General features: G+C 46.4%; 2 protein-coding genes across 2 annotated transcripts in view; one reads left to right on the top strand and one right to left on the bottom strand.

Annotated features, from left to right (window-relative positions):
* Positions 1-1,214: 1,214 nt before the first annotated feature.
* Positions 1,215-3,388, top strand: LOC102858051 (restin homolog). Its single transcript, XM_006901116.1, has 5 exons — positions 1,215-1,371; positions 1,595-1,632; positions 1,779-1,866; positions 2,207-2,694; positions 3,299-3,388. Exons 1-5 carry the CDS (start codon positions 1,215-1,217, stop codon positions 3,386-3,388), a joined length of 861 nt encoding a protein of 286 aa, XP_006901178.1.
* A 392-nt stretch (positions 3,389-3,780) lies between these two features.
* NFKBIB (nuclear factor of kappa light polypeptide gene enhancer in B-cells inhibitor, beta) overlaps positions 3,781-17,360 on the bottom strand; it is a 16,152-nt gene continuing 2,572 nt past the window's right edge. The window contains exons 2-6 of the mRNA XM_006901081.1: positions 6,418-6,523; positions 6,013-6,334; positions 5,074-5,162; positions 4,678-4,941; positions 3,781-3,876 (exon numbers count right to left, since the gene is read on the bottom strand). Coding sequence (XP_006901143.1) covers positions 3,781-3,876; positions 4,678-4,941; positions 5,074-5,162; positions 6,013-6,334; positions 6,418-6,523 — 877 coding nt within the window. The remainder of the gene's footprint in view (positions 3,877-4,677; positions 4,942-5,073; positions 5,163-6,012; positions 6,335-6,417; positions 6,524-17,360) is intronic.

Raw genomic sequence — 17,360 nt, 5'->3', positions numbered from 1 at the left:
GGCCTAAGCACTCTCCACAGTCACTTTAATCCTCACAATTCAGCTCAAGAATCGAGTATCAACCTATTTTAGGAATGTGGGGACAGGTCTTGCAGTGGTTAAGGGCTACTGGTGTGTGTCAATGTACAGGAGAAACTGAGCAGGCACGCTGGCATGTTTTCTATACCTCATTACTGTCGAGTCATAGCTGACCCTCTGTTGAGTTTCTGAGGCTGTGAACTGCACAGGAAGAGATTTCCCATCCTTCTGAGGAGGTACTGTTGGGTTTGAACCACCAGAGAGGCATGACCTCTGGATTATCAGCACTTCTTAGGGACTATGCCACCAGAGCTCCCTTTTGTTTTCTAGCTCTATCATCTTCACAATAATGTATTTTACAAAGGAGATGGGTGGTTCAGCAGAAGGATCCTTGCCTTCCATGTGGAAGACCGAGATGGGATTCCTGGCCAATGCATCTCTGTCCTTATCAGTGGAGATTTGCATGTTGCTATGCAGAGATTCCAGATGATGGATTAAGAAGTATAGCTTGGCATCTACTTCTGAAATTCAGTGAAAACTCTATAAATAGGCCAAACTACCTAGTGGAATCCATGATTGATGATAAGAATGTAGGAGGACAATTCTGAGCCACTGTACTCACAGTAATCACGAGTCTGGTAACTGGCCGTTCCTGTGTGCTGTCTGAACAGACTCAGAGCTGACCTTCCATCAAGTGTTCAGAGGTCGAGGATCGCAAGGGAGGAAAATGCCCGTCTTTCTCCCTTTGGAATAGCTGGTAGATCTGAACCCTGGTCTTTGGGTTGGTAGTGCAACTCCTTAGCACTAAAGCCACTAGAGCTTGACAGCAGCCAACAATAATGGACAGGTTTAGACAGCTGCCCTGGGGTTGCACAGATGGTAGTTACAGAGCTGGGGCTTGGGCCAGAACTCAATCTCTGAGGTAGGTTTATGAGGCCACTTTTGAGATGAGAAAACTGAGAACCAGCCGGGATCTCTGTGTAAGTGATTACCACTAGAGGAGAACCCATTTAGCCTCTTAATGTAGTGGTTGAGCTCCTGAGATGCTACTTCTCTGGGAAGCACCCTAGCTTTGACGCTGGAAGGCCCAAGGGGCAGTGCAGGCAGAGCAAGAAGCCCCATTAATAATTGAAGGTCGCCAGCAAGCTGGTCGCCCTGCAGCTGTTGCCCAGGCTGTGGGCGAGGAGGCGGTGGCGATGTCACTTCCTGCCCTCCAGGCCATGGGCAGGGGTTATAAGGAGCTCCTGGTCTGGGCAGGCACAGCACTGAGGACCCTGGCCCATATGCCCACTATGCACTGCCATGGGCCTCCCTCCACGCTACCGCTGTTGCTTGCGCTTCTGGTGGGGACAGGTGAGCATCTGAAACCACGAGGGGACTTTGGTGTGACTCGAGTGACCAAACACAGGAACCATGTGCTCAGAGGGGGAAGAGGAGAGTAGGGCACGGGACTGGACTGACTTAGAGGTGGGGTGACCCGTGGGTACTGAGATGCCCAGTGAGCTAGGATCAGCACAGAGGACAGCACATGGGGATGTCAAAACTGGGTGCCTAAATCTACTTTCTTCCTCTGCAGTTTCAGCAGCTCCCTTGGCAGCCAAACCTTGCAAGGAGGTGAGGACTGTGGGCCCCCTGTGCCCAGCATGCTTACCTGTCCAGCTTCTTCCATCACCCTCACCTGGCAGGCAGCTCACCTACTGCTTCATTCCAGCCCCACCTCTCCTGCTCTCAACTTCGTTCTTTTCTGACCCTTCTACCAGCCGACCTGCTGTCTGGCAGAGGTGGTCACAGAGGTGCTGACGCAGGGCCAGCCCCTGAGAGGACCCTGCATGGCTCTCCTCCATAAAGGTAAGGACACCCCATGATTTCATCAGCCCACGCGCCCACCCAAGGTTCTGCCCAGTTTTGCGGCCGTAGTTGCAAGCACTGTAAGGGTTGCCTGGAGGAAGGGGCCCCCTTCACATACCCAGAGAAGTTGCCCATGGGCTAGCAGGCCCTGTCTGCATTCCCAGAACCACCCTTTGGAGCTCTCTGAAAAGATGCAAGGTGGGGTCAGAGAATATCCTCCAGCCCTGAACCCACTCCCAGTCCTGGACACCTGCCATGGGAACTCCTACAGGTTATAAAACCTCTTCCAAGTCCAAGTTTCCCAAACAGGTGCACAGAGAGCTTTGTCTTTGTCCACCAGAGATATGCAAGGCAGAGCCCTATGGAGGCATGTCCACCAAGGGAAAAGGTCTGCTGGGTGGAGAGTTACAGAAGCGAGAGGCTGGGAAGACCAGGTCCTGCCAGGAGGTGAAGGACAAGGAGGAAGAGGAGGCAGCAGAGCACACCCACAAATCTGAGGTCTGGAAGCAGGCGGTCCAAGAACAGCTCCATGGCCTACTCCACCAGGAGGATGAGGAGGAAGAGGGAAAGAGGAAGGGGCCCCTGGAGGCTTTGGAGGACATGTGGAAGCATCTAGAGAGGGGAGAGGGTCCCAGAAAGCGGGTGGCAGAGAAAGCCAGTGATGAGGAGACAGCCCAGTTTGAGGCCGAGCAGGGGATGCGGGTGCTTGGGGGGGGCCACAGCATGTGGCAGGGGTCCAACAAAGGAGGAGGGGAGAGGCATGAGGACTCGCTGCACCACCACCGCCAATCCGAAGCAGAGCTCAAAGAGGAGACTTCGGAAAGAGAGGTGAGTAGAAGAGTCAAGTGGCCATTATACCAATGCAATGGGACAGCAGTGCTGACCACAGACATTACTAGTACTAAAAGGTACTAGTGTTGGAAACAAGATCCAACATGAACGGATCAGGGTTTCTAAGACTGATCCCAAAGGTAGCAGTATCCAAGTATGTGGCCTCTAATTACCCAAATGGCCATACTGAGATGACACTAGTCAGGATGGTACAGAAGGCTCGAGTAAGCCACTGCTGGTCGACCCTAATGAGCAAACTGGCTGCTGTGAGCTATGGCCGCCATGCCTGGTTCCCTGGGTTACAGATCCCTGTTTGCCGGGGTCACCACGATTAGTAACAGTGCTCAAAACAGCCATCACCGCCCTAATGAGTCATGTTAGGTGCCTTGGCTTGTCCTGCATCCACTGCTGTGGCCTGTGGAGGTCTGCATGGACCTCACCGTTGGGTCATGCTGAGCAGCAGAACTCTTCCAGGGTATGACAACCAATATGCCCATCAGTGCGAGCCCATGATGACTTGAAGGACCACTGCTGGCTGCCCCGTAAGAACCAACATGCCTTGCAAGGTGGGTGAAGAGCCCCCTATTTTTGATCCCACCAGGAGCATGGCGTGGAACAGCTGAAGCACATGAGAGAAGAGCTGAAGAAGGCGACAGAGATGCTGGGGGAGGAACTCCAGAAGGAAGGCTGACTCCTGACCTTACACCCTTCTTCTTCTCTTATTGCTTAAGACTGTTGACCCCTGATACCCTTTCCTCACCTGGCACCCTACCCAAACCTGGCAGGAATGGGCAGAAGGTGGACACTTTGGAACTAGCCTTAAGGAAGCAACTCTTTGAGCTAGGTCGTGGGTACTGGATCAGACCTGATTCAGCAAAAGTGACTCCTTGCCAACAACACCCATCTAATCCACCCCCACCCCTCTGAGTGAATAAAGCACAAAGAAAACCCCCATGGCTTACTGTGCAGCACTTTAGTAGGATGGAAACAAGGGAATAAAACTGGAGGGCTGCGCAGAGTGCCCCCTGGTGGTTGGAACTGGGATTTTTATTCCTCTTGAAATTCTATTCATAATTAAACATGTTAGACTGGACGGTTAGGAGGAGGATTCAAGGCTGGGGTGGGAGATAGCTGGTCTTGGCTCCGGCCACTGTGGACCACAATGTCATCATATTCATCCTGGGAACAGAAGGGGGCCAGGCAGAGGGGTTCAGGCAGAGGCAGTATCTCTACTCCCAACCCTAAGAATTCCCTAAAGTTCAAGTTCTCCTGCTCCTAGTTCTCCATTTTCATTCATCCTTTTTCTCGCCGCCTGAGTTCTCCCACCACGACTAGTGCATCTAGTGCTGCCACTGCCCCACTTCTCAACAGCTTCGGCCAGGGGTCTCTTTCCTCCACTGGCTCAGCGTCTTCTCTTGCTGTAGTAATTCTGCTGCCTGGGTTTATCGCTGACTAAGGTCTTTCCCCACCATGTTGGTTTTCGGGTCTCTGCTGTTCATGACCATCTCCTCAAAGCCCCCAAAATTACTCCCTAGGCTGCCACCCACCCCAGCCTCTGTTCACACCCAGTATGACCAAGGTCCTCCCCCACCTCTGCCATAGTTTTCACTTTCAACAAGCACTGCTCCATTCTCCCCAACTGATCCCAATATCATTTGCTCTGCCACCTGAGTTCTCTCGTCACTGAAGCCAACTCCAAACCAAACCCACAGCCATCAAGTCAATTCTGACTGGTAGAAACCTGTAAAGGCTGTAAATCTTTGCTAGCACAAACTATCTCTCCCACGAGGAGCTGGTGGTTTGAACCATCAACCTTTTGGCTGCCAGTGGAATTCTTTCACCACCATCCCATCATGGCTCCTTATGGCAGACATGGATGGCCCCAATCAATGTACCACCTGATTTTTCCTTGGCCCTCTCCCACCTCCCAGGTCACCCTGTCCCCGCCCCTGCTGGGCCACCCAGTTCTTCCCAACTCACGCCCTCATCTCCACTGTCATTGCTGTTGCTGCTGCTGCTCCTGCAGGAGTCAGCCTTGTCATCGTCCTCGGGGTCAGTGGCACCATGGGCATGGAGGAGGCAGGCGAGTCCAGGGTTGGGCCGAAGCATGGCACTGCTCAGTGGGGTGCGGCCACCATACATGCGAGTGGCAGGGTCTGCACCCCCTTTCAGGAGAAGCTCCAGCACGTCAGCTGCTTGTGCCTCCACAGCCAAGTGCAAAGGGCTCCGGCCACAGGTGGGCTCCTGGGGGGTGGCAGGTGGGACGGCAAAAGATAGGTCAGAGGGCCCAAGGAGAGTGATGCGGCATGCAGGCTCTGGCGCGTGCTGGGGGACAAGCCCCTTCTCCACCACCCCGTCCCTATGGCGGTCACTTACTGGTTTATTGAGGTCAGCTCCAGCTTCCTGGAGCAGCCGTACCATCTCAGCATCTTTATGGATGATAGCCACGTGTAGGGGAGTGTGGCCTGAGGACAGAGTGACAAGCATAAGAACATGGGCATGAGGAGCCCAGGCCCCAAATGCTATAATCCCAGAACAGGGCCTTGTGATCTGTGAGTGTGGAGGTAGAGGGTCTGGCACCAGAATTCATGGGAATAAAGGGACTTCTGGGCCAGTCCAACATCTATATTATGAGCTCTCTGGTGACGCTGAGCAGAGCCGTCTATGGGTGGGTGAGGCCTGGTGTGGGTGAACTAGGAAGTGAGTCCCTGGGGTCTAGCTCTTGGGCTAGTCTGTGGTCTTATTTTTTCAAAGGACTTGGGTCCTAAGTAGCTGAGGGACCTGTAACTTTGAGAAGTGGATGGACCCAAACATGGCGACTCCAGTCTATTTCTGGACTGGAGGAGGGACCTGGTTTTAGGTGGTCAGGACCAAGGTGGAGGACCTGAGACTTAAATCTCAGGACCCCAGGTCGATGATGCCATTTTCCTGTGAGGTCTGGTGAAGGAGGACAGCACCGGAGCCCTGGGAGCCATACAGCCAGTTTCATAAAAGGCTTGGGCTTTGAATTCTTCAGGCCTGGGAGGACACGAGATGGTAGGTGGAGGGAAGTGTCCCAGCCATCCTGGGCCTTGCAGGTGGGAAGCCTGGGTCCCATTAACTGGATCCTGGTAGTTTGAATTCACATGTGGATCCGTGGGAGAAAGATGGGCAATCTCACATGGGTGACTTGTCTGAGATAAGAGATCCTGAGTGCCGTATGTCCAATTCTCAACTCTCTCTGGGGTCCCCAAATCCTAACTTTTATCTTCCAGGCAGCCTGGGCTTGAGTACATAACCAGCTGCTCTGCCTTCAGATTGCAGCGAGACCCTCACCCTCATAGTTCTCAGTTTCAAGTTGCAGCCTCCAGTCCTCCTCACTCTCCTCCTCTTCCTTCTCCAAGTCGGAGGATAAGGCAGCAGGGGAGTGGTCAGGAGTGTGAACAGGGCCCTGGACATCGCAGGTGTTGGGGGCTCCCCTGTGGGGCTGTGGGCGGGGCTGCAGCAGCATGCGGGCACAGTCATGAGCTCCTGTGCGGCAGGCCAGGTGCAGTGCGGTGTGGCCCCTGCGCTCGGCCATGCGCACACCAGCCCCTGCTGTGTATAACTTCTCCACCGTGGTCGCCTCCCCCAAGATGGCTGCCAGGTGCAGGGCTGTCTGCAGGATCAGAGGGCAAGGGTTAGGGTCACACTGTGAATGTGGGTCACCCCTTAGCCCTACGCTGGCCCCCGGTGGCTCACCTGGCCCAGATCATTCTGCAGGTCTAGGTACTCTGTGCCCACTGCAAAGCTCAGGAGGAAATCCAGGAAGGGCTCGTGTTGATGAATCACTGCCAAGTGCAATGCCCTGAGGACAAAGGGGTCAGAGGGCAGAAATCAAGCACTCTTGTATTCCTCCACTCAGACAGAAGGTGCAGCCAGAGTGCTCCTTGGAGGCAAAGAGAGTGAAGCTTCATCTCACATACTTTGGGCATTTTGCTGTTGTTGTTGTTGTTGTTAGGTACCTCATGCCTCACAGCGACCCTTTGAACAGCCATCCTGAAACTTGCCCTGTCCTGTGCCGTCCTCATCATCTCTGACACACTAGATCCCATTGCTGAAGTCACAGTGTCAATCCACCTCGCTGGGAGGTCTTCCTCTCCTTTGTCCATCTTTCCAAGCATGTTGTCCCTTTCCAAGGAACAGCCACACATCTCCAAAGTATAAAAGATGCTTTGTCATCCTTGCCTCCAAGAAGCATTCTGGCCATATCCTTTCCTGGAAATACATATCTGTTTGTTTTTTGGGCAGTGCAGTTGGAATATTCAGTACAATCTTCCAGCGCCACAACTCAAAAGCATCAATTATTTTGTCATCCTTATTCACTGTCCAGCTCTCTGATGCACAGCAGGTGACTGGGAAGACCATAGCCTGAATCAAGTACACCTTAGTTTTCAAACTGACATCATTTACGCTTCTGTATTTTGGAGGTCCTTGACAGCAAACTTGCCCAGTACAATATGTCTCCTGATGTCCTGACTCCTGGTTCTGAGGGTGTTGACTGCTGATCTAAGCAAGACAAAAGAACTACCAGCTTCAATCTTTTCTTCATCTATCATTATGTTGACTGTCGGGCCTGTGGTGAGGATCTTTGGCTTCTTGATGTTGAGATGTAATAGATACCAAAGGCTGTAGTCCTTGATCCTCTGCAACAAGCGTTTTATATCCTCCTTAACTGGACATGTTGCTAGGAGAGGTTATTCCTTGGAGAGGGACATGGTGCTTGGAAAGGTGGAGGGACTTTGAAGAAGACCCTCAACCAGGTGAACTGACAATGACTGAGGCAAGGGCTTCAGGGTATCGGAGATCACGAGGATGGCACAGATAGATCTGGTGTTCAAAGATCGCTGAGTCACACTTGACTTGATAGCACTGAACAACAATAATAAACAGAGCACCTCCCAGATGTTAAGCATTGTGACCCCCAGATCTGGAGCCAGTTGGCAGATATCTGGGAGGGTCAGAACCAAAGTAATTTACAGCCATTAAGTTGATTTCGACTCGCAGTGATACCATAGGACAGACTGTTGTCACACAGAAAAGAGACTGCTTATCTTTTTCCCACAGAGTAGCTGGTGGACTCAAACTGCATACCTTTGGGTTAGCAGCACAATTCCTTACCACTAGAACTGCCTTCTGGGTTCCCAAGGCGATAAATCTTTCTAGTAACAGGCTGCCTCATCGTTCTCCCATGAAGTGGCCGCTGGGTTCAAACCACCAATCTTTTGTTTAGGAGCCAAATACTTAGTTTTGTTTTGATTTTCTATTCAGCAAGTGAGTTGTTACATACTCCTTAACGGATTCCAACTTCCATGGCCACCGTCCTGCTTGGAGCCAAATACTGTGGTGGGGTTTTTTTTTGTTTGTTTTTTTAGCCAAATACTTTCAACTGCAGGTAGACCAGGGTTCCTAGGAGGGTCAGTGACCAAGAGTTAATTCGGCAAGATGGCTGCTTCTGAGATGAAGTGACATGGATGAGATTTTCCACCACCTCAAACCAACAAAAATAGGAGACAAAACATAAGAAATAAGCATTCTCAAGACACTGGGCAGCGTGCAATAAAGGACCGTGATCCTAGAGAGACAGAAAACAAGCAAGTGAGCTTTCCAAGCAAATGCCACTACTTATTGTGCTTTTTTGAGTTTCCAAGTCACAGCTCACTGAAAAGGGAAAAGCCAGACAGAGCCCAGTAAGTAAAAAGTGTGAGCTGAAGAAATGGTGGCTAGAGTTTGCAGGATAGAAAACAAGAGGAAAGAGTTATGGAGAGTACAAGAGCATAGAAAGCTAGAACCTTGGAAGTCTGCAGGGATTCTACCAGTACTCGGCAGTATATGTCCAAATGGCTTGGAGACTCTTGTCCTCATCATTCACAGGGTCAGGATTAATGACTGTTCATAAGAACTAGATTAGAAAACTCAGAATTCGGCGAGCTCTGGTGGTCTAGTGGCAGGAAACTGCACTACAATCCCAGAGGTGTGCGATTCAAATCCACCAGATGCTCTGCTGAAGAAGGAGGAACAGTCACCTCCTGTACCAGTCAGATCCAATTTGACGGTACACACATTAAAAAAAAACCAAACAAACTCAGAATTCCCAAGGCACTTGAGTAGAATCCTCAGGAAGCTCCTGCAACTTGGTAAGTCAACTCACTGCCCTTGAAACTGACTTACAGCTGATCCTCCTGTGGGTCTTCTTCCTGGTATAGATCACACTAACTGACACTGCTCATCTTTCTCCCATAGAGCCAACAGTAGATTCAAACTGCCAGAGAGGTTCTCTGGATTAGCAGCACAACTCCTTACAGAATACACTACCAGAGCCACCCCGGAGCCCTATATAGAGCACTACCCCAGACCTACTTTACAAATCATGGAAGCAAAACCTAAGAGGTTCAAACTATTCCCAAGTAACTTAATGACACTAAAACAAGACTTAGAATGTGTTGTCTACAGAAATTTAAAAATATTAAGCATCTAGAAGCCAGAATTTACAATGACAAATTGCATTAGGAAAGTCTGCTGTCAGAGACCTCTCCAAAGTACTGAAAAGCAAAAATGTCAGTCTGGAAACTAAGGTGCACCTGATACAGGCCATGGTCTTTGTAATTACTTGCTATGCATCAGAGAGCTGGACAATGACTAGGGATGATAGAAGGAAAGTTGATGCCTTTGAGATTTGGTGCTGGAGAAGAGTAATGAATATACCATAGACAGCAGTCCTAGGAGAACAAACAAGTTTGTCCTGGAGAGGGTAAAACCAGGCTGCTCCTTGGAGGCAAGGATTCTGAAGCTCCATCTGACATACTATGGACATGCTGCAAGGCAGGATCTGTCCTTAGAGATAGATGTCATGCTTGGGAGAGTGGAGGGACAGCACAGGAGAGGAAGACCCTCAATGAGATGGATTGATTCAGTCACTGGGGAAATAGGGATAGGCGTGTCAGAGACAGTAAGACTGGCAAAGGATAGAGCAGGGTTAAGGGCTGTTGTACATAGGGTTACTATGAGTCACAGGTGACTCGACAGCACAGAACAACAACAGAATCTAATAAAAGATTTTCATACAAAGAAGCAAGAAAATACCAATCAGAATGAGAATGATCAGGCAAATGAAAATGACACAGATGTTGGAAGTATCCAAGAGAGCCTTTCCCCAGCTGCCATTCAGGTGCTCGGTTATTCCGGGGAAGCTAAGGTCGTGTTGGGGTGTGGCCCTCACTTCATCCAGCAACCAGCACCATGCCCAGCAGCCATCAGCTTAGTATCCCCACACCATGGCCTTCGTCTCTGAGCTCACCTGCATCTACTCAGCTCTCATCCTGCACAATGATGAGGTAACCATCATGGAGGATAAAATCAACACGTAAGGCAGCTGGTGTCAACGTTGAACCTTTCTGGCCTGGTCCGTATGCCAAGGCCTCGGCAAAGGTCAACATAGGGAGCCTCATCTGCGATGTGGGTGCTGACGGACCGGCCTGGCAGCTGGTGCCACACCAGCTACAGTGCCTGCTTGCTCCACTGCTGCTGCTGACCGTGGAGCAAACAAAGAAGAATCTGATGTCGACATGGGATTTGGTCTTTTTTATTAAACTATTATTATTATTAACAAATATAAATTATTTAGTAAACACGTAAGTGTTAAAAAAGCTGAACTCTTGTTTGCTTAAAAAAAAGAAGTATGTAACAGAAACAAAGTTATTATAACTGAATATCATATGTTCAAATAGTTAAATAGAGACATGGTAGATAAACGAAAAGGATCAAACCTAGAGAAAAAAAACTACAGCATCTAAGATGAAAATTACACTGAATAGGATGAAGAACAGATTAGCTTTAAGCAAATCAATGCAAAATAAATATTAAAACAAAAAGAATAGGTTAGCTACTGGTGAAGAGCAATTGGTGAATTTGAAAACACAACAATAGGAATGATACAGAATGAAACAAAGAGAATAAAAAGATCTTTTACAATCCCAGAGGCGCATGGTTTGAATCCACCAGATGCTCTGCTGGAGGAGAGACCATCTCCTCCTGTACCAGTCAGATCCGATTTGATGGCATACACACACACACACATATACACACACAAGCTGTAAGAAAATTTTAAGTAACTGAACATATATGTGAATGAAGTCCCTATAGGACAGAGGGAAGAAAAATCTATTTCAAAACAAATCTTCGCAAATATGTTGGAGGAGATAAGCCTGTAAATTCAAGAAACTCAATGAGCCCAAAGTACATGAATCATGAAGAAAACTATAAGGTACATCATAATCAAATAGCTCACAACCAGTAGCAAGCAAAAAAAATGTTAACAGCAGTCAGAGGAAACAGAAAGAAACAAACAAAAACAACCTTAATGGAGGAAGTAAAAGATGAAAGCAGATTTCATGTAAGGCAACGATGTCGGTCTGGAGACACTAAGGTGCACCTGATACAGGCCATGGTCTTCATAACTACTTGTTATGCATCAAAAAGCTGGAAAATGGTGAGGGATAATAAGAGGAGAATTGATACCTCTGAGCTGTAGTGCTGGAGAAGAGTACTGAATATACCATGGACTGAAAGGAGAATAAACAGGTTCGTCCTGCAGAGGGTTAAACCAGGCTGCTCCTTGGAGGCAAAGATTCTGGAGCTCCTTCTGACACTGGGCATGATGCAAAGAGGGACCAGTCCTTGGAGAGGGACATCATGCTTGAGAGTGGAGGGACAGGGCAAGAGAGGAAGACCCTCGATGAGGTGGATTGAATCAGCGACTGTGGCATTGAAGGTAAATGTGTCACAGACAATAAGGTTGTCTCAAGATAGGGCAGGATTCAGAGCTGTTGTACACAGGGTCCCTGTGAATCACAAGTGACTCAATGGCACATAACAGCAATAACTACTAAGCAAAAGAGAAGACAGTCGAAAACATCTCTAACGTATTAAAAGAAAAAGTCTGTATTCATTGTGAGTATTGTAAGTTAGGCCATACAACAAAATGTCTATGAATAGTTGAATGAAAAACCAGTTTGTTTTGAAAACTCACACTCAAATCACAATAAGAAAAGAAAGAAAAAGACTTTTAACCTAGAATTCTTCACCAAGGAAATTATCTTTTGAAAGTGCAGGCTGAAGAAATTTTTCTTTTACTTTTTAAAGAGAAGCGTGAAATGGGGGAGAGGGAGGGGTGGGAAGGGAGAAAAATGCAACAATGAATGAACGGAAATCCAAAGTCTCTGTAAACGTTCATTAAAAATTAATAAAATGGGGAGCTCTGGTGGCCTGGTGGCAAGAAGCTGCACTGCAATCCCAGAGGCATGCGGTTCGAATCCACCAGATGCTCTTCTGGAGAAGGAGGGGCAATCTCCTCCTGTACCAGTCAGATCTGATTTGACAGTACACACACACCAAAAAAAAATATTAAAAATAAAATAAAATTAAATTTAAAAAAAGAAAGCAAAGGCAAAATAAAAGTTTTCATAATTATAAGAGTTGAAAGAATTCATCATCAGCAGACCCCCACAACAAGAAATGTTAAAAGAAGTCTTTTAAGCAAAATGAAAATTATATCAAATGGAAATATAAATCTACACAAAGAAATGAAAAGACCTAAAACTAAGAACTGGTTATTATGTAAAAAGTGGTGTTATGTGCAAAAATGGAGGATGACCACATCCCATAAGACACATGACCCTGTTAAGGTGACACGTAACTTAACCCGTTGGAACGGACTCATAGCTGCCCTTCCATTGGGTTTCTGTAGCTGTAAATCACATAGGAGATGATCCACCTTTCTCCCTTAGATCAGTGGGTGGATTTGAACCACCAGAAAGGCATTGCCTTTGGTTAAGCAGTGCAACTCCTTATGGACTACAGCACCAAAGGTCCCTTTAATCATCTGTCAGTGTTCTCACCTTGCACATCAGTATTTGTTACTGCCAGATGTCCATCATCAATGTACAAAACAATCATGAAGTACATTTTCTACTATTGTCATAATCACAAAATGTGAGATAACAAGACAGTCATTACCATTATATCAAGTCAACTGTAAAGAAAGGCTACTCTGCACTGCAATCGCAGAGGTACATGGTTCAAATCCACCAGATGCTGTGCTGGAGAAGGAGGAACAATCTCCTCCTGTATCAGTCAGATCTGATTTGACGGTACACACAAAAAATAATGAAATAAAATTTAAAAAAAAAAGGGTACTGTGCGACACCCTAGGTCCTTTAAAATTGTTAGTTTGATCACATCAGAAAATATAATGTGGGGGATCAAACAACTGACAATCATGGTCCAGAGAAGTTGCCATGTATTTCTGGGGAACCAAATGCAATCATTATAAAGATACATGACATATGAGTTGTACATTGGGTTGATTTGGGTCTACTCATCCATTCAGAAGCCCTAACAACAAGAAGAGATAAATCTCTCTGGTAATCATAAATACATGGGGACAGAAGTCTTTGATTAAGTTAGAAATAATGTAATCACACATTCAAAGTCAAGGTCACAGCAAACAAATAAAAACACTTTGGATAGGTTGGAAAATTAAAAAAAAAAAGACATTCATTAAATGAGGAGTAGGTATATACTAGGGAGGTCTGGTGGCCTTGGGGCAAGAAGCTATGCTATAATCCTGAAGGCATGCGGTTCGAGGCCACCAGCTCTGTGGGAGAAAGATGGGCAATCTCTCTCCTCCTGTGCAATTAACTGCCTCTGAAAATCCACTGAAGGGTCAGCTTTGGGTCGGTCCCAACTCTACACTAAATAACAACTACAACAGGCATATAATAATTATATTGTATATCGCATCCCTACAGCCTTGGCTCAAATCCACCAAAAGCTCCAAGAAAGATGGGCAATTTCCTTTCACGAGATTTCACTGCACAGTTATTTATGCATTAGTTCCAACTAAACAGAAAATAAAATAAAGCCCATGAGTGGTATAAATGACGAAGCACTCAGAAGAGAATTCTGGCTATCTGCTTCTGAAAGGTCACAGCCTTGAAAACCTCTGGGGTAGTTCAACTCTACACTGGAAAGCCATGAACTGACTGGAAAGTAACTCACAATAACAACAGCAACAACTGGTGGCCCTGATGGTGCAAATGATTAAGAAGCTCAGGTGCTAACAGAAAGGCTAGAGGTTCAAACCCACCCAGATGTCCCTCAGAAAAAAAAGCCGGGTGATCTACCTCTGAAAAATCAACTATTTAAAGCCCTGTGGAACAGTTTCACTCAGACACACAGAGGGTCACCATGAGTCAGAATCACCTCAATGTAACATTTATATTTCTTTTATTCTATTATATAAATGACTGTTTTATTGCTATGTAAAATTTCTATGACATAAATAGCTAAATTAAATATAAATTTACACTATATAAATTTCATCATGTATATATGCAAAGTAGCACAGTGGTAACCAGTTTATGCAACCAAGCTGGGGAACTCTGGTGGCCTAGTGGCAAGAAGCTGCACTGCAGTCTCAAAGGTATGCAGTTCAAATCCACCAGATGCTCTGCTGGAGAAGGACGGGCAATCTCCTCCTGTACCAGTCAGATCCAATTTGACAGAACACACACACAAAATAATAAAACTTAAAAATAAATATAACTTCCAAGTTATGTACTGTAAACCATAAAGTAAGGCTCATTAAATTTTCTCTATGAAAATCCTGTTATGGATTAGCAGGGCTCAGAGCTCTAATGTGGTCGCCTAGTGAGTAAGGAGTTGTGCTGCCAACCCAAAAGTGATGGTTTGAATCCATCAGCTGCTCAGTGGGAGAAAGATGGTTACTCTCCTCCCATGTGATTTACAGTCTCTGATAACCCACGGCAGGGTCAGCTATGAGTCAGTTTCAACTGCATGGCAATCAATGACTGACCTACTACTAATGAAAGCAGAGTCATCAGGACTTTTAAGACTACTCAGACTTGAGAACCAATTGAGAAAGCCCATTGTCACAATTTTATTTCTCTAGAAAACCCACCTAAAGACATCTGGTACAGAGAGTGAGGTGTTCCTTTAAAAGAGATAAAAAATGTGGAAGTGGTTTGGAAAATGGATAACGAGTAGAAGCTAGAAGAGTAAAGGTGCCTAATTAATAGTAAAAGCCTCAATGGGATGGCTTGAAAAGACCGCTGGTAGAATTTCAGACACCAAAGGCAATTCAGGTAAAGGCTGTGGAAGAAGGGAGGATAATATTAATACTGGGGATGACACAGGTGACAAGAAACAGCAGTGACAAAACCAGGAGACCCAGAAACACAGAGATGGAGATAGATACCGACACAAGGCAGCATGGGAGCTGATCTACAGAACAGGAGAACTGAGGGCCTTCGCAGGCAGTTTCGTGGAGGAATAGGCATTTCAGTACTTGTCAGTGGAGTGAGTCTTGCTAGCCCATAGAGCTAGAGAGCTGGCAGTCCTCCTGCTGAGATTCCATACGAGTTAAAGGAGAAAGCATATTTAACTAAATGAAAATGGAAACACAACATTATCAGAATTTGTTAAGACAGCAGGAAAGCAGTCCTTGGAATATTTATAGAGGTATGTGCCTGTAGCAGAAAAACATAAAAAAAGTAAGAAAAGTCTCAATTCGAGAACATCAGCTTCCAACTGAAGAAATTAGAAAAAGAATTCATTAAACCCAAAGTAAGAAAAAAAAAGAAAGGAAATAACAAAGATCAGAACAGAAATCAAGAAATAGAAAGCAGAGACACAACAGAGACAATCAACAAAACAAAAACCTGGTTCATTAAATGTTCACAAAGTACCATTGTTGTTGTTACATACCATCAAGTTGACTCTGACTTGTAACAACCCTATGAACAATAGAATCTTGCCCTAGCTTGCATCATCTTCGTGATCTCTGATATACTCAAACTCACTGTTACAGTTATTGTGTCACTCCATCTTGTACAGGGTCTTCCTCTGACCCTCTACCTTCCTAGACTGGCCCTCCTATAGGCCAAGGAAAAGATAGGCTTGGTGATATACTTCCACGGAAAGTGCTATGGAGTATAATTTCACTCTGACACATATAGGGACAACGCAAGTTGGAGCTGCCTCAGTCCAGTTGGTATAAGTCAAGGAGGCAGTGGCTGCTAACTCAAAAGATGGACGAGATCTGGGTCCTCCTAGAAGAGCCTAGGGAGAAAGGTTTGGAGATCACCCAGAAAAACCGGTCAGGGAAAATCCTAGGGAGCAGAGTTCTAACCTGAGACACACAGTGTTATCATGAGACGGAAGTGACCACACAGCTAGTTGGTTGCTTTGACTCAGGCACTGCTTAAGTCACCGGAGATACAGCAACACATATAACAGAAGAAAACCCCAAGACTTTACAATCGTGCCTCTTCAGCTCAGAAATCTCTTCTCTCAGATATATATTTGTCTCATCTTCCAATTATTTTTCCATAACACCTATTTCCTGAAAGTTGCTGTGAGGTGCTGATGAGGCTGGATCTAACTCCTAGCAACTCTACGAACAACAGCCCAACCAAACTCCACTCCAGCACTGTGGTTGCTACGTACCATCCAGTTGGAACCAACATATTGCTGATCATCTGGGTGGGTTTTCAGAGGCAGTTAATCACATGGGAGGAGGTCAGCTAGTGCATCCTGCACTACTCTCACAATCTCTGCTGTGCTGTTTCTGTCCTGGTATCTAACCAACTCATCCACAGTCTCCCTCTCTCTCATTGATTCTCCTCCACTTTTCCCAGTATGTTTTAAGACTGTGTACTTCTTTCCTTCTCTCTATCTCCCCTCAATGTATGCTCCAAAAGGGGTTAAGTTGTTGTCCAATTTTTTCTTCATAGACTTACTGTTGTTATGTGATGGCCAACTCATAACGAACCTACACACAAGAGAACCAAACATTATGATGGATGAATTCCAGCCCTCATGAAGCTTCTTGTTTGTTTGTTGTTATGTGCAGTCGAGTCGTTTGCGACTCATAGTGACCCTATAACAGCCCTAAACCCTGCTCTATCCTGTGCCAATCACACTGCCTCTGATACACCCATCCCAATTAACCCAGTCACTGAATCAATCCATCTCATCGAGGGTCTTCCCCTCCTGCACCGTCCTTCCACCCTCCCAAGCATGATGTCCCCCTCTCCAAGTACCTGTCCCTTCTTACAACATGCCCAAAGTATGTCAGATGAAGCCCCAGAATCCTTGCCTCCAAGGAGCAGCCTGGTTTAACCCTCTACTCAATCACTAACATACATGGAGCTTACAGTGTCTCTTTGAATGCAAGATCTGAATACCAGCGTTGAGAAGGCAGAATCTTAGAGACAGGGGTCAGGTATTTCAGCACTCTAAGATTAGGCTATGAAATCCAGGTATATAAGCTGCATTTATGTCTCTTAAAAAATGTTTTTGCTATGAATAAGTCATTGTGCAAAATTCGATCATTCTCTCTCCAGCTCCATTTCTGTCACCAAGTCCATGTTTTCCAACTACTGAATCTTCTTTGTTTTCACCTGATGATATGCATAGGAATCAGATCGATTACATCTGTGGAAAGAACCGCTGGAGAAGAAGCTCAATATCAGCTGTGAAAAAGGCCAGGAGCTGACTGTGGAACAGACCACCAACTACTCATATGCAAATTCAAGCTGAAGCTGAGGAAAATTAAACCAAAT

Source organism: Elephantulus edwardii, unplaced genomic scaffold (genome assembly GCF_000299155.1).
Source record: "Elephantulus edwardii isolate Elephantulus edwardi_28Jun2011 unplaced genomic scaffold, EleEdw1.0 scaffold00308, whole genome shotgun sequence".
Taxonomy (NCBI): domain Eukaryota; kingdom Metazoa; phylum Chordata; class Mammalia; order Macroscelidea; family Macroscelididae; genus Elephantulus; species Elephantulus edwardii.
The sequence above is the reverse complement of the archived record's forward strand: the minus strand, read 5'-3'. Positions and strand labels throughout refer to the sequence as shown.

What these genes read in the sequence shown, in the direction of transcription:
- LOC102858051 (XM_006901116.1), top strand. Translation starts at nt 1,215, where the DNA reads ATGTCACTTCCTGCCCTCCAGGCCATGGGCAGGGGTTATAAGGAGCTC. An exon ending in TGCGCTTCTGGTGGGGACAG is followed by an intron (nt 1,372 to 1,594) that starts GTGAGCATCTGA and finishes CTTCCTCTGCAG; the next exon opens with TTTCAGCAGCTCCCTTGGCA. An exon ending in CATGGCTCTCCTCCATAAAG is followed by an intron (nt 1,867 to 2,206) that starts GTAAGGACACCC and finishes TTTGTCCACCAG; the next exon opens with AGATATGCAAGGCAGAGCCC.